We start from the raw sequence: 24,020 nt of genomic DNA, 5'->3' as shown, positions 1-24,020 counted from the left end.
GCAATTGCAATCATAGCAAGGCTTACACAGACATAATGTAGACATGACATAAAGGCATCATTTCTTGTTTGCATCCTCCAGGTTACATTGGTGTGGTGAACCGTAGTCAGAAGGACATTGACGGCGAGAAGGACATCAGTGCGGCTCTCAGCGCTGAAAAGAGGTTCTTCCGGTTCCACCCGGCCTACCGCCACATAGCCGAGCGGATGGGCACCTCATACCTGCAGAAGGCCCTTAACCAGGTAATTCTCGCCGTCGTCTTACCCATGTCTTACCTGGGTTTGGTCACCCCGCTGTCACATGTTTTTTTTTGTCTCAAAAGGAATAAATTAACATCAAAATAAATTGGCATAGATTGGCTTTTATTGACACTTGACCTGTTTCTCCTAACAACACATAGCTCTGTTGTTTGTGGTCACGCAGTGCTGTCAGTAGCAAGAACAAAGAAAAAAAAAATCTGTGTTGCCTACACTTAGTTATGCTCCTGCCTGCTAAAGTTCACGTGAAACGGGGCAGGTTTTAAACGTGCTTTTAGCCTCTTAACATGTTTGAGATTACATTAAAAGTGCCTAGTCATATGAACTGATTCCCTCCAAGTGAACACAGTGAATATAACTGCAGTAGATGTGAAAAAAAAAAATCATAAAAGTTGTGCTAATTCAGCCAGTGCACATGCCTCTGTTTAGTTCCGGTGATGTCCACACTAGTATTCCAAAACATATTTTTTTCCACCCAAAAAATGATGGTCACGAATTTCCATGGTTATGTCCATAGTAATGACTATGTAGCAACATAGATAGCCTGACATCACAACCACAAACAAACATTGGAGTCATAAACAGACTGCCATGAATTAAAATAACATCTGGGGCTGTATTCACAAAGCATTTTATCTTAGGAGTTCTCCTAAATCTAAATTTAAGGGTTTCTCTTAAAAGTTATTCACAAAGCCTTTCAGACCTACTCTTAGTAAGGAAAAATGCCAACTCCTAAACTAAGAGTGAGTCTTCGTTGCTATGGTTGACGTCATTACTCATGCACAAGCTTGATTGAAGTGACCACCTTGATTGGCTGATGATTATAATGCCGGAATGATGCAAAAACCTCCCCTACGACGATGTGTGACAGATGACAGGTCTTTGCTGGTGAGAATGTGTGCGCTACACAAGTACCGCAGGATACATTCACAAAGAAGAGAAACAATTTAATTTGATTTAGGCTACAATGAGACATCTTTGCAATGTGCAATTATAGTTTTGGTTGTTGGTGGCGTTATTGCATCCCTTAATTAGGCTACAAGGTACAATTATTCCCTCTCAATTGAGTGTTCCTGTAACCGCATGTTCATTTCAAAACATTGCGACATGAAATGCCACTAAAAGCGGCTTAGGATTGTTTGTGAATAGGTCGTAGTGAGTTAGGAGTCCTCTCGACTTCTTTTAAACTGTCCCAGACTTAGGTGCTACTCTAAAATGCTTTGTGATTCTCCCCCTGCAGCAACTGACCAAACACATCCGTGACACTTTGCCGAGTCTGCGAGGCCAACTGCATTCTGAGCTGCTCTCGCTGGAGAAGGAAGTGGAGGAGTACAAGGAGTACTTTAAGCCCGACGACCCGCAGCGAAAGACCAAGGCTTTACACCAGTGAGTGTAAACACACACACACATACACACATTTTAACCATTTATTCATGTCCACATGAAGAAAATGGTACAGGGACACAAATATTAAGGATGCAGTATAATACATACGCAAACCCATGGACCAGTGGCATGCACTAGGTCTTCACAGTATACAAGCACAATACTTAAGGGTATAAGTAGCAACGCCTCCGCCATATGTCACCACACACACACACACACACACACACACACACACACACACAGTCTCTGACTTTTGCACAGTAACTTCCAAATGAATGACCTGCAGTGTGAGTTCATGCACGCACACACACAGACACACCTATACATCAATATATCCGCATGCATATATTTACATGCACACACAGAACCCTTGCAGAATTTTCACACAGATTTCTTTTGTTTTTTGATGCAATTCCAGATAGCAATAAAGAATTGTTATGAAATGTGAAACAGCATTTAATTTTTTCCCTTCCAAGTCGTTTCAGACTATGTTAATGTATGAGCTGACTAGTGACTAGCGATATTAATTTAGACACAGACACCAACTTGTACACAGTCCCACTCAACCTTACTCTGTCCTCCCTTAAGGATGGTTCAACAGTTTGGTGTGGACATTGAGAAGCGCATTGAGGGCTCAGGTGACCAGGTGGACATTGAGAAAATTTCTGAAGGTGCTCGCATCAACCGCATCTTCCATGAGATCCTCCCCTACGAGCTCTCCAAGGTACCCCAGATCAGAAAAAGTTGGGACGTTGTGTAAATGTGCAAATGAAAACAGAATGTGTATAAAATACAAGTCTCGTAAACCCATATTAAAGGATAATTCTTTAATGTTCGTTTTCAAAACTTTGCAACTCACCGAGTGGTTAGTGGTGTTCGTTGATTATTAAAAACTAATATATCGGCACAATGTATGATTTGAAGCCGTGTTATTTGCTATTATTTTTTCAGATACCTCACAACCGCGTATAAACTTCCGCTCAATATTTGAGCCTGAAGCATACACTAAAAGAAGGTCTCGCGGAAAGACTACAACCAAATATAAACAGACCCCCTTTTTGTTTCCGGTAGCACAGTAATATCAGTGAGCAATGAGTCTTCCAACAGAAATCAATGGGATTTTACAAAATGCCAAATAAAACACAACAGAAACTGTATTTCGCTACGCTACTTGTTTTGGAACATCAACGAACATCACTAACCACTTGGTTTGTTGCACAGTTTTGAAACATGTGACATGTTTGTGCTTGCCCATAGCCATCTTTTAAGCAGCAAAAAGGACATAGACAACATATCAAATGAATTTGGATTATTTAATGGAATATATTTGTTCATTTTGAATTTAATGCCAGCAAAATGTTTCAAAACAAGTTGGGACAGAGAATGTTTACTACTGTGCTGCTTCACCTCTTAATTTAACAAATTCTATGAATGCTTAGGAACTGAGGAGAGCAGTTGCTAGAGTTTTGAGAATTAAATGTGTCCCATTACTCCCCGATATAGGATTTCAGTTGCTCAACAGTATGGGGTATTCTCAGTCATGTTTTTCATTCCATGATGCACTTAATTTGACAAATCTGGTAAAGCAGTAGTGTTGTCACCAGGGTAGGAATTTCACCGCGGCCACGACGGCCATGGCCCTTGCGTTGGCCGTGATGAAAATCAAAGGTTTACAGGCCACTGTGGCCTTGGTGCCCCCTTCTTTCAATATTCTGCTTTGCGTCCGCCTAATATTTATTTTCATTTAGCCTATGGCCTGTCAAAATAATCTTAGCATCACAACGCAAATTAATTCAGTCTTACTCAGTGGAGAAAATGACGGCGCATGGCAAGAAAGAAAGTGCGTCCAAATTCACCTATTCTTCTCAGTTGAAATACTCGCGACCGCGAAGTAGCCTACTCATCACACAGACACATGTATCACATCACATGAAAGAGCTTTTTCTCAGCTTTTAAACGATGTTAGCCCAGTGTTGGGCAAGCTACTTGTCCAGTGTAGTGAGCTAAGCTATCAGTTACTCAACAATAAATTAAGCTTCACTACACAAAAGCTACCACCTATAGAAATATAGCAAGCTAAGTTACACAAATGTGTTAAAAGTAGCTTACATCAGAAGCTACTTAACGTTGTACCAACCTAATGTCAGATAAATTCAAAATGAGTCTGATACACTGGTTAAAACATTTATTAAAGATCAGCCAATGACCTAACACAGTGTAGACATTGCTTCATGAGCAGCATAATAAAATAAAAACTGAAGTAATTACTGCTAGAAATAAAACAAAAAGGTTATTGGCCTAGTACAGTAGGCCTACCCAGTACTCTATGAAACAATCTACTGTTATTAGTACCAAATTAAAGGTACTGTGTAGTGTTCTACACATCTAGACATGGCTATGGGTTTACATCCATTGGACATTTCTAGGGAAAACAAAACCCTATAAAAGGCATCTTATTTCTTCAGGGCCTCCCTTAGAGAAAACTTCTTCAGACCTCAATTAAACAAGTTGATTCAAGTAACAAATGAAACTGTTTACAAAAAAACATAATAACGTTACATCTAACACCATGATTAATAAGCATGGCTCAGAGAGTGATCACTAGTTAGCTGGGTAGCTTTCGTTTTATTAATTTACATACAACACTTGGCTAAAGCATACCTGTTGTGAGGGATCAAGCAGTCGTCATGGGACGCAGAGGCGAAAGGTTGATCAAAAAGAGAATTTATTTCTCAAAATTAATCTGACAAAATAACACGAGGTTCTGGGCCCAAAATAAGGGAACTTAAACAGAACTAAACTTAAGCAAACAAAGCACAAGATACCCTAACCACTGTCTCTCACACTGTGACAAAGGGCAAACTTAAATACTAGTGACCAAGACCATAATTAACACAAAGGGGAAATGACTAAATCAATTAAGACTGTAAAATAATAAAACCATTTCAAAGAAACCCAAATAATTCTATGTGACGAAATAAACTATATTAAATTAAAGAAATAAAGAAATACAGAATTATGTAATACAAAACAAGACACAGAAAATCCCAAATCCCAATTAATCTTCCCCATGATTAGACTAGAAGGTGGACTTGGCTGGAGCGCTCTAAAGACAGCGGAACGTTTGGCTCAGTCTTGACAACCCAATGTTCCACCCGGAGACTACATCGCGACACACCCGGCAAGTTGGCCAGACTCCAGGAATGGTGCGTTCATGGTAAAGCAAACAAACATAAATTAATACAATTATACTTAATGAAAGTGATAACGTAAATAATACTTAACAGAACTTAATCAACCAAATGCGTGCACTCATTTTAGTGACCATGTAATGCTAAGAATTTTAATAAAGTTTGAATGTGTAACGAAATCAAATGTGTCGGTTTTAACTGTTTCAACGTGGGCATGTTTGGATGTTTTTGTGATGTAGATGTTGAGATGTTATGTAGTGTATGTATGCGTAATGCAATAATATAAATGCATAAATGTACAAACTTATGTGGAAACAAAAGAAACGTGAGTGAGTGCAACGGGGAGGGGTTACCGACAGGTAGGCTACTAGCGTGAGTGTGAGGATGCGGCTGCGTCCATCACATACTCCCCCCCTTCGGAAACCTCGCTATAGGAGCGAGACAGGAAGTCAGCTGTGACTAGGGCTGGGACAACGCGTCGACGTAATCGATGACGTCGACGCAAAAAATACGTCGACGCAAAATATGCGCGTCGATTCGTCAAGTGTGCTGCTTAATATTTCAAATTTTACACCTTCAGTGTTTTACATACGTTGACTAATCTGTGGCTGGGCGCCACGAAAATCAAAACCGGCCAGCACACATTGATGTTCTATGTTGTAATATTTAAATTAAAGATAAGATAAAATAATTTCATTGAGCCACTTTTTACTCACGCAGCCTTTCCTCGCCCCGCCCGCTCTCTCTCGTAACGAGCCCGCTGCTCCTCCTCTGCATGTGCATTTAACAAAATATTCACGATTGTTGAAGGATTGTTGTTGCCACATAGAAGCACTGCATAGAACACAGTGGGCTAAATTGCTATTAAATCCGCTTAGCATCGTGACCATGCTGCGCAAATTTGTTCTAAACTGCTGCATTAAAGTTAAAGTAAACTCTGCTAAGGTCTTATCACAACATAGTACATTGAGGAGACTAAACTAAGTTAAGTTACAGTATGCAATCAATCAGTATTTCAAAGCTAACGTTAGAATACTGTTTGGATGTCAAGTTTGCATGCTTACTTACAGCTGCTTGTATTTCGTTACTCATGCAGGGCTCATTTTATAATTGACTCTGAATGTTTGCAAAATCCCGATGTAAATGGAAAAGTTTTTTCCAAGACTCAAAAGTGCTTGTCCCAAGGAGAAGTACGAACCGTTATTTGAACTAACTACGTAATGAATTGCATCCACACATCAGCAGCCTTTTAACTGTGTTATGTTAATTGCAAGGATTCCCTCACGAACGTCTTAAAATGACAGGCACTCAATTAGACATACACTAGCCTACTGAACTTTATTGAATGCTACCTCTGACTAAGAATGCATTACTTTGCACTTGTATAGTCTTTTATTTTGGAATCTTAAGAGCAATAAACATATATTGCAATGTTAAAGAATTCATGTTTAATTAATTCAGATATGTAAATAAACATGTATAAGTTGCTATTAGTCAATTAATGAGGAGATAATCGATAATCGAATCGAAATCGAATCGGACTGAAAAAATGAATCGTTAGATTAATCGATGCATCGAAAAAATAATCGCTAGATTAATCGTTTAAAAAATAATCGTTTATCCCAGCCCTAGCTGTGACGTTGGTCTTCCCCGCAATGTGGACAACAGTGAAGCAGTAGGGCTGCAGTGCAAGATACCATCTGGTGATCCGTCCATTGGTGTCCTTCATTCGCATCAGCCACTGGAGTGCTTGATGGTCAGTCTCCAAGATGAATTGTCTCCCCAGGAGATAATACTTGAAGGAATCCAGGGCCCACTTTATCGCCAATGCCTCCTTCTCCACAGTCAAGTACCGGACCTCCCACGGCATCAACTTGCGGCTGATGTAGGCTACATGATGTCGGTCCTCTGGCGGCCCCTGCAGGAGAACAGCTCCCAGACCCCTCTCAGATGCATCAGTCTGCAAGACAAAAGTCTGTTCAAAGTCTGACTGTGTCAAAGTGGACTGCGCAGAACTGAGCTCTTACTCAGGGCCTGGCGGATGTCATTAAAAGCTGTTATGGCCTCCTCCGACCATTGGACTCGATTGGGACACCTTGCACCAACCCGGTCTGTGAGAGGAGCGGCCCTTGCAGAGAAGTGAGGTATAAACCTCTGATAGAACCCAGCCATGCCGATGAAGGACCTCAGCTGCTTCCTACTCTGGGGTAAAGAACAGTTTTCAATGGCGTGTACCTTCTGAAGCTGTGATTTAACTGTACCGTTGCCAATGGTGAACCCCAGATACTCTTGAAGACGACCCAGGACTTCTTTCAGATGTTCCCGATGCTCCCTCTAGGTGGCGCTATAGATGACTATATCGTCTAAATAGGCAGAAGAGAAGTTAGACAACCCATACAGTACTTCGTCCATCATTCTTTGAAATGAGGCTGGGGCCCCAAAAGGGAGGACAGTAAAGTGGAAGAGACCCCAAGGTGTTCTAAAAGCAGTCAGCTCACAGGACTTCTGGGTGAGTGGTATTTGGCAATATCCCTTACAGAGATCAATAGTTGTTAAATACTTGGCTTTACCTAGACGTTCTATAAGATCGTCGATCCTAGGGGTTGGATATGAATCAAACTTAGACACCGAATTCAAGTAGCGGAAATCAATGCAAAATCTCACACTACCATCCTTCTTCGGAACTAATACCACAGGGTGGCACCATTCACTCTGGGAATGCTCGATGATCCCGGCCGACAGCATGTTGTCCACTTCCTTCTTGAGGGCCCCAAGGAGTCGCTCTGGGGTTCTGTAACTCATGCGTCTTACAACTGCATCAGACTTTAAAACAATGTCATGTTCAACAAGGGTGGTTCTACCCGGACTGTCAGAGAAGAGTAGAGGGGTGCACAAGTCTCTTACCTGGGACTGCTGTTCCTCAGAAAGATGCCCCAGATCTAAGGCCACAGGAGCAGACCCAGGTAAGTAATGGTCATCCATTTCCTTTTCTTCCTCAACTCGTTTGATCAGCAGCACTTCCCTTCCTTCAGGTCTGGAGACCCACTCTTTAAGGAGATTTACATGCACCTTGGTTGACCGGCCTTGCCCTGGAGTCGCGATCTCATAGGTGGTGGGCCCAAGCTTCTTTACCACCTCAAAGGGCCCCTGCCACTTCACCAGTAATTTGCTTTCCTGGCTAGGCAGTAACATCAAGACCTTCTGCCCCGGGTCGAAACTCCGCTGGCGAGCTGATTGATCATACCACGTCTTTTGCTGCCGTTGTGCTTCAGTCAGGTGAGTCTGGGCCAGGGTGCTCATCTTTTCCAGTCTCTCTCTCATCTGCAGGACATAGGAAACAACATCAACAGGCACTCCCCTCTCATCTTCCCGACTCCCCTCCCAGAGCTCTTTAAGCAGGGTCAGAGGCCCCCTCACCTCCCTGCCATACAACAACTCAAAAGGAGAGAAGCCAGTGGATGATTGAGGCACCTCCCGATAAGCAAAGAGCAGATATGGCAACCATAGGTCCCAATCAGACCCAGTCTCATTGACAAACTTCCTGAGCATCTGTTTGAGAGTTTGATTGAATCTTTCAGTTAGCCCATCAGTCTGTGGATGATACGGGGTTGTGCGAAGACTCTTGATGCCCAGCAGATGGTAAACTTGCTTCAACAGGGTGGATATGAAGTTGGTACCTTGATCTGTAAGGATCTCACTTGGAAAACCCACCCTGGAGAACAATTGGACCAGACAAGAGGCCACATACCTTGCCTTCACAGACTTCAGGGGGAACACCTCCGGATACTTTGTTGCGTAGTCCGTAATGACAAGCATAAACCGATTACCAGCTCTACTTTTCTCCACAGGTCCCACGACGTCCATCCCCAGCCGCTGAAAAGGGACACTGACGACCGGCAGAGGCTAAAGAGGGGCTCTTGGTGGACCCTTCAATGGAGCACGTTGGCACTGAGGGCAACTCCTGCAAAATTCTGCAACATCGCCCCCTATCCCTGGCCAAAAGAAATTACGCTTAATGCGTGCTGCAGTCTTCTGCTTACCAACATGCCCAGCCCAGGGTATGGAATGACTCAGGGTGAGGACAGTCTCTCGGGCACCCTGAGGGACCACCAACTGCACAGATGGCCCACAATGGCGGTAGAGCACACCTGCTTGTAGGAGATACCTCTCCCCAGAACATTGGTCAGGCCTAGATGTTCCCTCCTGCTCCTTTGCCTTCAGGAGATGGCCTGCCAGACTCGGATCAGCTTGCTGCATTTCAGCGAGATTCAGAGGCAGCTTGAACCCTAGAGGTGGCTGAGAAAGAGATTCAGGAGACATGCGACTTAAGGTGTAAGTCCTGTCCTGTTCGGCCATTTCTTGAAGGTGTCTGACTTCCCGGGCATCCTGGGCTGCGATATGGCTTCGCATGAGACTGGCAAGATCACTCAAGGTTGGCTCCCCCCGTTCATCAGTGCCATTTCCTGGACATTCTTCTTCCTCAGCACTGCCATTTGATGTTCGAGTCACTGGCTCTGTTATCATTGAGCGCTGCATTCCTCTCCCTCGGCCTCCTCGGCTTGACATGATGGAGGATGACGGCACTCACGAAAAAAAATAAAATGAGAAAGTGGTAGGAAAAAAAATATGCCCAACTGCGCCCCTACTGGCAAGATTCCACCACTGCCACCATATGTGAGGGATCAAGCAGTCGGCATGGGACGCAGAGGCAAAAGGTTGATCAAAAAGAGAATTTATTTCTCAAAAATAATCTGACAAAATAACAGAGGTTCTGGGCCCAAAATAAGGGAACTTAAACAGAACTAAACTTAAGCAAACAAAGCACAAGATACCCTAGATAAAGAAATACAGAATTATGTAATACAAAACAAGACACAGAAAATCCCAAATCCCAACTAAACTTCCCCATGACTAGACTAGAAGGTGGACTTGGCTGGAGCGCTCTTAAGACAGCGGAACGTTTGGCTCCGTCTTGACAACCCAATGTTCCACCCGGAGACAACATCGCGACACACCCGGCAAGTTGGCCAGACTCGGTCCAGGAATGGTGCGTTCATGGTAAAGCAAACAAACATAAATTAATACAATGATACTTAATGAAAGTGATAACGTAAATAATACTTAACAGAACTTAATCAACCAAATGCATTCACTCATTTTAGTGACCATGTAATGCTAAGAATTTTAATAAAGTTTGAATGTGTAACGAAATCAAATGTGTCGGTTTTAACTGTTTCAACGTGGGCATGTTTGGATGTTTTTGTGATGTAGATGTTGAGATGTTATGTAGTGTATGTATGCGTAATGCAATAATATAAATGCATAAATGTACAAACTTATGTGGAAACAAAAGAAACGTGAGTGAGTGCAACGGGGAGGGGTTACCGACAGGTAGGCTACTAGCGTGAGTGTGAGGATGCGGCTGCGTCCATCACACTTGTCAACATTTAGCTTTCCAAAAATGGGAGATTTCTTTTCTACATTCATGTCTCCAACTTTGGTCTTTAGGTTTCAAAATGTGTTTAAATTGCTCTACATGATTTCATAAAAGGCCAAATACAAAATAAATGTTAAAAATATTGCCTAGATAAATATTAAAATCAGAGGATATACAGCTGACTAAGAGTTTGTGAAAGGAGCCTTAATGATCACAAAATGCTAAGCATGCATATAGGCTATTTGAGTTTCTGAAAGCTGAGCTGTGCTTAAATTGTTCAATACATGATTTCACAGCAGGCCAAATATAAAATAAATGTTAAATATAGCCTTGATATCTGTAAATATTAGATGATCAGATGATTTACAGTTCTATGTGTAAGCAGGTTCGGTCGACCAACGTGAGACAATAAAGAGTCAAGTGTCAAAAATGTTTACAATTTATTTGAAACCAAGCTCATGGGAGAAGGAAGGAGGAGTCAGAGGTGCCACCCACCACTGGGACCTTGAATAAATAAGAACACCAGATCAGTCACAAGGAATAAATAAACCTCACGTGGAGAGTGCAAAACTGCAATTAAGTTCAAAGTGCATAAATATTTTAGGTTCACGCATTACACCACTACAAACACTACACACTAAATTCATACATAGCACTCAATGCCTACTGATAGCTAGCCTGGTCCTTACCGCCTGTGACTACATTTCTCTTCGTCATACAGTCTGGAACAAAGTAATAATAATCTGTCTCCGTAATGGGCAGATGCTTATTTTGAGGTTTAAAATCATTGGAGTTCCCTTAACCAATCAGCAACGTTTGGTAATGATGTATGCTGTGCGCCAGAGTTCAGGCTTTTGCGCTTACCACTTCTGCTTCAGGCTCTTACGCTTCCCACTTCTGCTCTCAGTAGTGAACAGACCGCTGGCTAGTATGCAGGCTACCTGACCGCCAGGGCAGTCTCTTCGTAGTGGATATATCTCTAACTTGCGCCAGCCACAGACGAGTTGTATACCAAAGAGTTGTATACCAAAAGCGTCACGTTGCCGAGATTATATCAGCTCTTGTCACACACCATTTTTCCGTCTTATCTCTTCTCGCCGCTTATCAGACGATTGTTGTTCTACGCAGCCCGGTGGCTTCGTCGGAGCTTACTTCGTTCTCCACGGGCTGTTCAGACTACACTCTTGGTTAAGTTGGATTGTACTGACGACCTACGTGTTATTTAACCTGGAGCTTGCTCAGTTAAACTAACAGTTGTTAGGCATAAAACAACGCAGCCTACCTTGAGCCACGCTCGGTGACTGGCTAACGTTACTGTCCACAAGCACGGTAGCCTTGCCTGGAGCCCAGCTCGGCCACACTAGCCTCTGTCAAACACGGAGCGGTTTACCTTGAGCCCAGCTGGGTAACCGCTAGTCCCAGTCAAGCACAATCACAGCAGCCTTGCCTTGAGCTCCTCTCGGTAACCGGCTAGCTCACGTCAAGACACACCGCCTCGCCTTGAGCCCCGCTCGGTAGGGTAGCTAGTAACATTCCGTAGGCCTATGGCGCATTGATTTTGTTAAGGTAATTTGAGAGTAGGGGGGAGAATAACGAGCAGCAAACGTTTATTTGAAAACATGATAAGTAGTGATGCATGTAGTACACATGTGCATTTAGGTTTAGCTATCACCATCTGATTAATCAAACTTTTCCCAAAGCCAGAGTTATAAGACGTCCTTGCCATTTATAAAATTGACAAGACAAGCCTCTTGTTCCTGCTTTAATTGCGTGATGCCCTCGAGAGTTGAGACTACTTCGCGGATAGCTTCTAGCGTCCCTTCCTCCGTCGCCATTGTTGCTGTGCTGTTGAACTACAAGCTTCGCTGGACTACAAGAAAACTCGGCAGGCAAGTTCCGCATCACTCAACTGTTCGCTGATTGGCGCGGCCGCACGCGAGCCGTATACTGTAGGTTGGGCCAGACCACGTGCGAGGCTGAAATCAAATTTTGTCCGGAAGTACGTAGGATGGTAACACCAGGCTAACTGATAGCTACCCACGCATCAAATGTCACACAAAGGCCCAGTAGTAGGTGTACACACAGTGGCTACAGCCTGCAGTCCCCAGTCCTGGTAAAGTTAATTAATATTAACATTAACATTAAAACCATTTAGAATACATCATTACTTTATTAAGTTTACACTAATTAAAAAGGCAAAGGCCACAACAAACCACCATGCAGCAGGGACTACACTACTGGACCTCGGGCTGAGCCACTTGGAAGGCAGAAGGTGTGCAGAGTCCAGCACAGGTCGGCCGCCCTAGCACGGACAAACAAACAGAACTAACACAAAGCAAACAAGATAAAAACACACACAAAATAACCTATAGAAGGAGGCCGGGGCTTAAGGCCTTTCTGGCTCAATGCTGGCACTCAATTAACCACTACAAATAGCTCTTCTTAAAGCAAATGTAAAGCAAACCACTCTATATCTACAACAACATCAAATAAGGCAATACCAAACACAAAAGCACATAAATAACTCAAAATGAACAAAAGAATCAAACTGCACACCATCCACCTTACCCACTGCTGACACAAAGGAGACCAAAAAGAGAGGGCGAGCCCTCAACAGGCCCAGCTTATAAAGGACTCTTCTTCTCCCCCTGAACCCAGTCTTTCACAGCAGCAAATCCCACAGCTCCCCCATTGTCCTGGCCCCATTATTGCACCCCTACTCTCATCCAGTCCATCCAGTTACATATGTAATATGTCATGTTTCATGTTTTTGTAATGTTTAATACAGTGATGCAGGTCTACTGCAGTGAATAGGCTAAATTAAACTTTGATCATTTTTATAGCCTACTACTGTATGGTAACTTTTGGCCTTTGGTGCCCTGACATGTGGCCTTTCTGCCCCCCACCAAATATGCCCAACTGAAGGCCAAGTAGCCTTGCCCCTAAAATGGTGAAATTCCAAGCCTGGTTGTCACGATACCAAAATGAATGTTTCGATATCGATACCAAGTCAAGAATTTTTAAAAAATGTTCAAAAAAGTTCAATTTATTTCTTTCCAAATGGGCAATTTGAATGCAGACAGGCTCACATACCACACAACAATAGACATAACACACTACAATACAGACAGATATGCACAAAATAATCATTTAGTTGTGGTAAATAGGTCTGATGACGCCTAAAGAAAAAGATAAGTCAGTAAAACCAAGATAAAACTTCATTAAATAAGTTAGATATAAGAGGAGGAAGTGAATAAGGGGGAGGGGGATTCATGAATTGTGTGAATTCAGTACTTGGATAGAAAAGGAGATGAAGGATTTTTTGTATCCTTCTGTTTAAAAGCAATAGGAGTTTTAAAACACAAGCCAGATGGCACCAGCACGTATTCAGAATACAGGGGATGGCCTGTGTCTTGATATAGGGTCATTCCGTGTGAAATCACCCAATTTCAGCGCAATTTGGCAGGTGACCCTCTCCGAAAAAATCTGAAAAAAATCACAGGTGTTTGTAGACCAAATCCATGCATAGATCTTAAATAGTATATCTGTATACCTAATCGTTGCAAAACTACAGCCCTTTGAAACTTCAAGTCATTTTAAGCATTGTGGTGAACAATCCTTTTTGTTCAACTTCCAGCATTATTGGCTCTTTTGGTATTTCACACACATTAGTGAAACTATGTAAATAGAAGTACATTTTCCTGTTGAATTAAAAAATCCAATCGGATCAGACGTATCTTGTATACTTTCCCCTCTGCAAAGCTCTGAAAATGGCTATAAATTCATAATGTGAAAAGACATCATCACCTTTGAGGGCTTCTCATTCAAAAAGTATGTGACACAAATTCATCAGATTTTTTTCCTACACATATATGTATTATAAGGTCCTGTCCATGCATTAACTTTGGTTGTTATCATTTTCGTATTTTCAGAGCATTTTTTTTAAATTGGGCTTGATTTCCAAAAAGCCTGTTTTCATCTTCTCAAAAAGAGCCAATGTTGGAAGTTGAACAAAAAGGATTGTTCACCACGATGCTTAAAATGACTTGAAACTTCAAAGGGCTGTAGTTTTGGAACCATTAGTGATACAGATATACTATTTAAGATTTATGCATAGGTTTGGTCTACAAACACCTGTGATTTTTTTCAGATTTTTTGGGAGAGGGTGACCTGCCAGCCACTGGGTGATTTGACACGGAATGACCCTATATTTGTATCGCTTTGTTGAACACCTGCTTATTAAAATATTCGGTGAGACCAACAAACTTCACTCCCACTATCTTACTGGCCACGATCTTGGAAAGTGCAATTTTGTATCTGATGGTGACGTTTCCATACCAGCAGATAATGGAGAATCTGAGTATTGACTCAATAAAAGCTTTGTAAAACAATGCCATCAATGTTTTGTCCACCTGAAACTTAGCCAGTTTCCTAAGTGCAGAGAGTCTTTGTTGCCCTCTCTTGCACACCGAGGTGGTGTTCAGGTCGAATTTAAGCCGGTCATCAATCAAGGTGCCTAGGTACTTGTAAGATGATACAATGTCAACATCTTGACCGTTGATGACACTTTGCTTTAGAGCAAGGGGAAGGCGTCTGAAATCTATGGACATGTCCTTGGTTTTGCTGATGTTCAGATGCAAAAAAGCATCCTCACACCAAGACACAAGTTCATTAATAACAGGGCCATGCTCATTCTCATGGGAATTCAAGAGACTGACAATTACAGAGTCGGCGTGGATAGAAGAGATAGCGACAGTAAGCCTTTCAGTAGCTGGTGTAAAAAGTTGAGAGAACCGGGTGCTTGCTTTTGCACTCTGCTTGAGAAAGCTAGTATATGCAACTAGCGGCAGAAAAGTGCTTCCACGACATGAGTCAGACCCCGCTCACAGAGCAGCTGTTCGCGCTCTCCCACACACAACGCGTTTACCGGGAGCAACAACCACAGCTGATGTACCGGGCATCCATAACTGACCGTGTGTGTGACCTGAAAATACGCGTGTGCGAGTTCATCGTAGAGCATGATCTGTCTTTCAAGCTCGCCCAACCCCTGGTGAATTTATGCAAAAAAATAGCCGAAGACAAAATTGCTTTGACTAAACCAAAGCTGGCTTGTCATTGTTGATAATTGATATCTAGTTTTTAAATAAGAAACTTTCAAAATGAAAATCGCGATGGCGACAGTAGTTCCCACTACTGACCACTTATAAACTGTGAGTGGGCACGAGCCAAAGGGACAGCACTAGCCATAGGCTATTGAGTGGAGCTGGCAAAAGAGTCTTAAAGTGGCAGTGCACCATTTATAAATGAATTAAACAACATCAAATGAACAGTATTTCTTAAGAAATGTATTTTCTACAACAAAATTACTTTGTCATTTAAATGATATAATAATAAAAAAAAAAAAAAAAAAAAAAATATATATATATATATATATATATATATATATATATATATATATATATATATATATATATATATATATATATATATATATATATATATATATATATATATATATATATATATATATATATATATATATATATATATATATACACACACACACATTATACACAGATTATTTTTTGTTGTGTGTCCCACCGGGCCAATTTTCAAAACCCAATGTGGCCCTTGAGTCAAAAAGTTTGGACACCCCTGGACTAAACTGTCAATATCTGATCAGCATGCCAGCTATTTGAACACACACGGCATAACACCAGAGTTTAAAAGACGTATTTCGAAAAAGCTAAAAAACTGCATGTTTTCCTTAAATGTCGATGAAGCCACCAACACGAACATGGACAAAGTCCTCAATGTCCTCGTTCGTTTTTTTGATGAAGATGAGAATACAGTAAAAACGCAACACCTGGCCAGGAAAATGAATGTAGCCAATGCCTCAGCACTTATGCTAATGTAGAATGTGCTTAAAGCTTAACTTACCCTACCATAAGTTTGCTATTTCTGTTATTTAGATCCAATGAGTGAGACCAAAGTAAGCGTTTGAAATAAAACTTTAGGCTACTGTATTATCCTGATAACGTAAGTGGAATGGTGTGAGGAGGTGACTTCCCCCTCCTTACGCGCTACGCTGGGAACTCTTTATCGAGTGGCGTTTGTTTGATACTTTCCGCGGCAGATTTGATTTTCTGCCTGCGCGGGGAGGAGAGACAGAGACTCGGTTCACAAGCACACACACACACACACACACACGAATCTCACCGGAATGTTTATGGACATTGTTGTGATTATGGACGGTGATTGAATGACTGTGGGATTGGGGCAAGACAACGTGGAAGTGTTTGATCTTTGGGGGGAGGAGTCGGGAAATCTTTGTTGCGCTAACGGCTCCCACACACAGCTGCGTTCCGTCAACGCATGCCAGTGGGTGTTCCCGACCATAGCTATGCAAATTACTTGAAGTAAAACCGTAATGTGATTGGTTGGTGCCGTCCATAGATTGGCTTGATTGGCCGGTGCCGTCTGTCGGTGCAGCAACAGCTGAACTCCTCAACGCGAGCGGCGGGAAAAAAACGCGACGCGACGGACCCACAACTCAGTTCGGCAACGGATCACGTGAGCCCATGTAAAGTGAATGGGATGCGTCTCCAGCAACGCGAAGCACGCAGCTGTGTGTGGGAGCCGTAACGCCATTAGGGAAGCGGTGCGCTTTTGGCGTTTTCAAACACAGAGCCAGCGATAGCTAAACACATTCACTAATCATTTCCCCCCCCCATCATACTTTGCAACAAAACACCAGCCAACATGTAGTGTAGGTACCCACTACCGTGTTTTATTTACACACATGTTTTGCCAGTATTTCCCTCACCTAGTTTCAAACACAAACCTCAAAACACTCACCCATTTCTCAGCTCCAGCCTCTCCATAGCAAAAGCACGCTTGCTGTGGGAGGAGTATTTTTCTACCTTCCGTCGGAAGCACGGTCACAAGCATTCTACTCGGGGGTCAGATCTATTTTGATTTATTATGAATGTTTATTTTTCCTTTTGGGATTGTGTGATATTATGTGGGTGAGGGAACATTATTATTATGTTTACTTTGATTTCTTTATTGTTATGGCCATTGTAAATACTTTATTTGGGGGGATGATTACTGTTTTGTTAAATGGTATGGGCCAGTCGTTTCTGATTGGTCCAAGCTTAGGGTAACAGGTAGGGTTATATGGTGGTACCTCAGTCTGTGTAGGGAGAGCGACAGGAGAGGAGCTATGTGCTGTGATGCTGTACTGCTGTAAGTGCCTGCTATTCTTTGCCAATGCCATTTTTGTATTTTGCGTTGCAAGACGATGCTCAGCCGTATGCTATGCCGGGGCTAGTAGCTAGCATTAATAGCGTCTATTATTATTTTTGACACTTTTTTTGGACATTTATTACATTTTTTCTTATCTTGGTTAGTTTGTTGGCATTTGGCACTATTGGACAATTTTGGAACTGCACTATTCTTAAAATAAAAACAAAGAACTATTTTTGGACACTGTTGCCCCTTGCCTCTTTCACCCTCAACTGTCCAGTCTGGCCTCAGCCACACACGGGGTACCACTCGCCCCCTTACAAATGGATTGTGGACGCGAACATAAAAACATGCAGAGTGGCTACATAATACAGTGCACATTTTGCAGTGAAAATGTTCCGCCTTTTAAAATCAGGTGTAGCCTAATCCGAATCGTAGTTAAAACCATCAATTAGACCAGGGGTTCCCAAACTTTTCAACCCGCGACCCCCAAAATAACCGTGCCAGAGGCTGGCGACCCCCACTATCCCTGGATGTGACTCATACGCACTAGGCTTATCCAAACATGGGCTTAACGACAACACAAAAGAACAGAGCAGCCTGTTATGATTTTACATATAGAAATTTACTATATGATAAAAGCAGAATATCTTAGTCAAAAAATTATATCCATGTAACATGAGTGCACATTATTGCTGTTGTGCAAACTTAACTTTGAAACATTACTTTAATTTCCATTTTAACAGAAGAATATCTCAGTCAGGGTAATATCCACAAACATATGTACATTGTTGCTGCGCAAATTTGCATTTTGCCAACTATGTTTCAGCGTTAATCTCATTTAATGAGATGGATGCGCGCTATGCGCGGAACACAGCAAGTCCATTCTTGGCCACACAGAGATCATCCTTCACATTTAGACGCGATCTGTATTTGTTTTTAATATATGTCAGTGCAGAGAAAGTCTTTTCGCACAGGTATGTGGAGCCAAACGGCGTCAGTACGTCTCAGATAAAGCTGGAAAGGATTAAACACACGGTTTCCATACCGCAGTAATCAACTGTGATAATTATGATATTTGAAAAGAAAACGGTAATTGTTATCGTCAACATTTTTATCGTGGTTTACCATTATACCGGTAATCGCTACATCCCTACTACCCACATAAAAAACAGTTCAGGCTCAGGATTTTTTAAAACTTTAATCCCTGCATTTACGAGGCTCAAAGTAGCTCCACACTTCATTGATAGACTTCCGAGGGCCCTGACATTTAAAACGAGACATTGAGAACTTTGAAAAAGCACTGGTAGTTTACTTACAAGACGATCTTCAATTTAGTCACGATTTAGGTATGATAAGGGACAGGTATGATAAGGGATCAGATTCCAAAAAATAATTCTGTGGAAATGCATGGATTCCAGTTGCTGCTACTGGAATCCCTTATCATAGCCTACCTGTTCATTCGTACTCGTCGCTCGAATTATCTTGACTAAATTCAAGATGGTGGCGAACGGTAAACTTCCTGAAGGTAGTGTCTGTATAAATCGTCTTGTAAATAACCAGAGACTACCAGTGCTTTTTCAAAGTTCAATGTCAAGGCCCCTCGGAAGGCTCTGTGTGCAATATGTATGGGTGTCAGTTGTTTTATGGCAACCTCACATTGAATGATTTTGGTCTGTTTTCACAGTCAGCGACTAAATTTCCAAAGTCGGACAGAAATCATGGAGTTGTACTGGAATCGCGACGCGCTACCGTCAACTAGATCGTTTAGTGTAAGGTGCCAATCTTAGCGGTTTTAAGTCAGTCGGAGTCAGTCTTTTTCTAGTTTTGCCGTTACGACAATATCAAACATGTTTGATAATATTGCAAGTCTTTTTAGTCGTGGCTCATACAAATAGTTACGTGAACAATATAAAAACCAATAGTGACCTTTCTCCAACACTAAACAGGAAGGGGCAAAGTAGGCAACAGCTGCAGCCTATATGATTATTTGTTATTTAATTTCTTATAAATTATTAGTCAGCTATTCCACGTGACAGAACAACTCTATATCTGTTAGGGATATCACACATGAAACAATGCTGCAGAAACACGAAAAAATTACTTTGATATGAGTAGGCTATCATATGAGTTCCTGTTGATATGTAGTGCATGATGGAAATAATTTGAAGCAATCTAGTAGCAGTCTTGTAAATAGTGACCCTGCATGATCCCTAGTTGTTGCAAAATCATAGTCTGTGACTAGTCTGTGACTCAACAACTCTATCACTTGTCTTTAGATGTGAGAGGGTCTGAGACTGTAGTCTTTCAAAAATCTTTTCCAAATCTTTGCAAAGTATTTCAGTGTAAGGAGGGCTTAAGTTGTTGTTCAAAGGCAGTAATGTAGAGCACATTCATTCATTCATTCATTCATTCATTCATTTATTTATGTATTCATTTATTTGATTTATGTAAGGTTTATTTAGACATGGACAGTGCACATTAATAAACATAAAAATGTAAATGCGCCAGAATTAGCCAAAATGGCTGTTTTGCATCTGTTGTCCATGGGCCGATGTTAACAGGCCAGATGTGCCTAAAAGAAACTCTACACACATCATTGCAGACCTAAAAAATAAAACAACACTTTACACATTAGACATACTATAAAAAAATACAAACAAGTGAAAATAAGCTTAACCTACCATAATAAAATGAGGGAAATAAAAGAAAAGCATATTCATTCATTCAAAGTGACATACAGACACTATTTACTGGGACGCTCCTCCTGAAGCAACTCTGGGGTTAAGTGTCCAAGGGGGTCATCCCTATGTTCCCCGGGTCCTATGTTCCCCGGGTCCTATGTTCCCCGCTACCGCCGCTTTTCTACAAAAAGGGTCCTATGTTCCCCGGTCCCATACAAATAGCGGGGAACATAGGACCCGGGGAACATAGGTACGCTCCCGTGTCCAAGGGCAAAACCAGCTATCCCAATGCCCTAGCCTGTACACTGCTGTTAACTGCAGTGAAGCCTGACCTATAATGTTTCATGTGTATGTGCTAATGATCTGATCACAGTGCAGCCTGACCTATGACGTTTCATGTGTACGTTCTAATGTTCTAATTACAGTGCAGCCTAACCTATAATGTTTCATGTGCATGTTCTAATGTTCTGATCACAGATGAAGTTTGATGAGAAGGAGCTCAGGAGAAAGATTGTTAATGCCATCAAGAACATCCATGGTGTCAGGCAAGTACACTCTGCTATATTTGTGTTCAGTATTGGGGTCATTACTCAAAAAAAGTAATAAGTTACCCGTTATTTCTTTAAATTGTACTGAAATTACTTTACTCGTCATTTTGGAAAGTAACTTGTTGCTCCTTACTTGTTACTTTACTTTTGAGTTGGTCTCTATGACCAGAGTGACTTTAAGTGGACATTCACAACGTCCCCGATTGGTCCCCAACGTCATGTTCTCTAGCGAACGTGTTGTTGATGTTATCAAAGTCCTTTTAGGCAAAACCCTCCACTCGGCGGCCATATTGCAACGCTTTTTGGGCACTCATAGGGCATCCTATTCAGCAGAAATGCGCGTGCACAAGGCTTCACGACACCAATTATGCTCCAGCTGCGAGTTCACACCATATGATTGGCACGATGTCTTCACAACACACCATATGATTGGCTCAATGTATTCACATCACACCACATGATTGGCTCAGTGTATTCACATATCAACGTTTTGCCGAGGAAGAGGTGGGATATGTGTAGACACGGCCATATTGGCGTTACAAACTAACCCCATGCATTTCTATGGAGGATTTTTTTTGAGTGCTGTGTCTCCACATTAGAAAGTCTCTGATGTTATTGACGTCCGGAGCAAGTTCTCCTTTGGTTATTGTTCGATGTCCGGTGGCGGACTTTCTGGGAACGTCGCCGTCAGGTCCCTCGAATGACATCCGTATTGGGTCATTTCAAAAACATCCCAAGGACGTCCTTGTGTGGTCCGACAATAACGTTATACCGGGGACATCAAGGGGACGTTTATTTATTAAGTACACACATGGCAGCGGAGTTGAGAGAGTTCTGGCTACAGCCTGCAGGACGGAGACATCCACGTGCGACTTCACGTTACACGTCACTACGTACCAACATTGAGGTCAGCTCAGGTTCAGCTACACAGCATTTGGAAAAAGTACACCTTTGGTGGCCACCAATGAAAGTAAGTAACATGTTTGGCTGTGTATGTAGCTGGTGAAGTTTTCAATAAATAAAACTGAATGAAAAGTTGTCAAATGTTAACGTATAATGTAACATTCTGTAATTTTTCTCTGGCGATGGTGAATAAAGTGTCTATCTATCTAACGTAACAATTATGCTAGCTCACCTTTAGCAGGTTACCAGCTAGCTTCTAACCTTTAGCAGGTTATCTAATAAACTAAACTCTAGCAGGTTAGCAGCTCATTAGCCTACCTTAGTCTACTACGGCAACATACAGTTTAGTTGTGCGTCTATGAACAAAGTAGGTTCACTGTAGATATGTGAAATATGTAGCACTTATGTTTTGAGTTTAACGTTTATGTATACAAACTAGGGAATAGATTTTATCAAATTTATGTTAGCTGATGTGATGCTTGGTGTAGCTTACAATGTGCATTTCTTCAGATAACTGTCATTACGTAATGCAAGTAACATGCTCTAAATAGGCAGTGGTTTATCTAACCTAGTCATGTACTTATTATCTGTTTTATTTTCAGAACCATACACACGGCCGAATTGGGGCTAAACCGAGGAAACCCTATTTGTTTAGGGTTGCCTAGCAACAGAAGTGACTTGGCTTAATTTGTAAAGAAAATCTATCTCCATTGCAGAAGAATTAAGGATACTGCTTCTTCATGACTTGTTTAAATGTCATTGTAATTTATTTGACGCATGCTCACGTTTAAAAGTTTCAAGCATTGCTGTCCCCGATGTCACAGCAGCTCCTTGTGGAAACAGCAAAGAAGAGTGCACATATCCGATGAGATTCTGACGAGGAGCAGAAGATCTATGGCCTTACCAGAGCCTTACTGTCTATGAATAAAAATTATATGGAATAAACATCAGGAATCTATTTCTTTCAGCTTAACGCTGGATACAAAGCGTTCATAGCTAAAACAATACATTTGTTTTTATCTGAAATGTTCCAGGTAGATAGGCTTACATATTTTTAGGCTGTCCCTGTTTGATCACAAGTTCAAGAAAACGCCTTAGAGTGCATATACTGTAACTTAAATGCATTCTGGTTGTATTTCATGTACTTTATTTCATGTTGAGTTTTGCTTATTGAAATTAATTTACCACATTTTAGGTTTTGATTTGAGTGATTTGAGTGATTGACAGGTGATGGCGGGTGGCATGTGACAGGTTGGGTCGAACCATCCTGGTATGGGGGTGACTAGGTTTTTAGGATAATGAAATTGAATAGCCTACTGAAATATAAAATTAATTTTATGAACTTATATTTTCCTGAAATATTTATTAAATAATTGTTTAATATATTCTACATGGATTCTACTTTTTAAATATATGTATATTTTAGTTTTTTCATGTATTAGTACTAGCATTGATTTTATTTTGATTTTTAAAGAATTAAAATATAAAAAGCGTATTATAAAAATTCTTATATTTTGACATGTATCTCACCACAGCAAGCTCTAGCTCTACATGCATTGCATGTGTGTGTAGGGCAGACTATCCTGAATCTGGCAATATCATTGCCATGGTGGAGGGATTCTTTGGGGCTGAGCAATTTTTTTTTAAAGTATATTTTTTGGGGGGCTTTTCCCCTTTATTTTGACAGGACAGTGGAGAGTGAGACAGGAAGTAAGTGGGAGATAGAGATAGGGTGGGATCGGGAAATGACCGCAGGTCAGACTCGAACCTGGGTCCCCGTGGGCACTCGGACCCGTATATGGTACAGGCGCTGTAGCCTGCTGCGCCACAGTGCCCCCTGAAAACCACTATTTATGTGAACATAACAGATGCAATGTGAGCCTTGAATTGGATGCCATGCAGGAATTTGCTAGGATCTCAAAACCGGATTATGAACATTCTTTGCCATAGAGAAACACACGTTGGATTATAAACATGATTTTCCACAAAAACAGACAAAAACGTGAGGTAAGTCGAGCTAGATGACGTTATTATTTTGCGGTCACTTCGTCTGTTTCATAACCCAGAAGGATGTACTTGGTATCAAATGATAGCTCTGTGTCTCCTCTTTCATCTGACATGCGTGGCATATCTATGCGATCACAGGTCCGTGAGTAATTCAAACCAGAGTAATGGGTGTGCTGTGCAGCGTTGGTTTTTGTACATGACGTTATTATTTTGCAGTCACTTTCTCTGTTTTCATAAGCCAGAAAGATCGACATACTTCAATGGATAGCCCCATGTCTCCTCTTCCATCTGATATGCTTGCCATATCTATGCGTTTATGGGTTCGCGAGTAATTCAAACAAGAGCAGAGAAGTAAATAT

The 24,020-nt window shown here is 41.5% G+C and overlaps 1 protein-coding gene across 1 annotated transcript in view; it reads left to right on the top strand.

Moving 5' to 3' along the window:
* The window catches only part of LOC143125732 (dynamin-2-like), a 131,793-nt gene that overhangs the window by 50,319 nt on the left and 57,454 nt on the right, over window positions 1–24,020 (top strand). Inside the window, exons 6-9 of the mRNA XM_076287459.1 lie at window positions 82–242; window positions 1,498–1,643; window positions 2,232–2,367; window positions 20,681–20,748. Of these exons, the coding sequence (XP_076143574.1) occupies window positions 82–242; window positions 1,498–1,643; window positions 2,232–2,367; window positions 20,681–20,748 (511 nt within the window). The remainder of the gene's footprint in view (window positions 1–81; window positions 243–1,497; window positions 1,644–2,231; window positions 2,368–20,680; window positions 20,749–24,020) is intronic.

Source organism: Alosa pseudoharengus, unplaced genomic scaffold, assembly GCF_046254945.1.
Source record: "Alosa pseudoharengus isolate Yale_2024_CS ecotype anadromous, Long Island Sound unplaced genomic scaffold, YU_APseudo_1.1 YU_APseudo_1.1_scf_1, whole genome shotgun sequence".
Taxonomy (NCBI): Eukaryota; Metazoa; Chordata; class Actinopteri; order Clupeiformes; family Clupeidae; genus Alosa; species Alosa pseudoharengus.
Note: the sequence above shows the minus strand (reverse complement) of the source record. Positions and strands in the feature narration are given on the sequence as shown.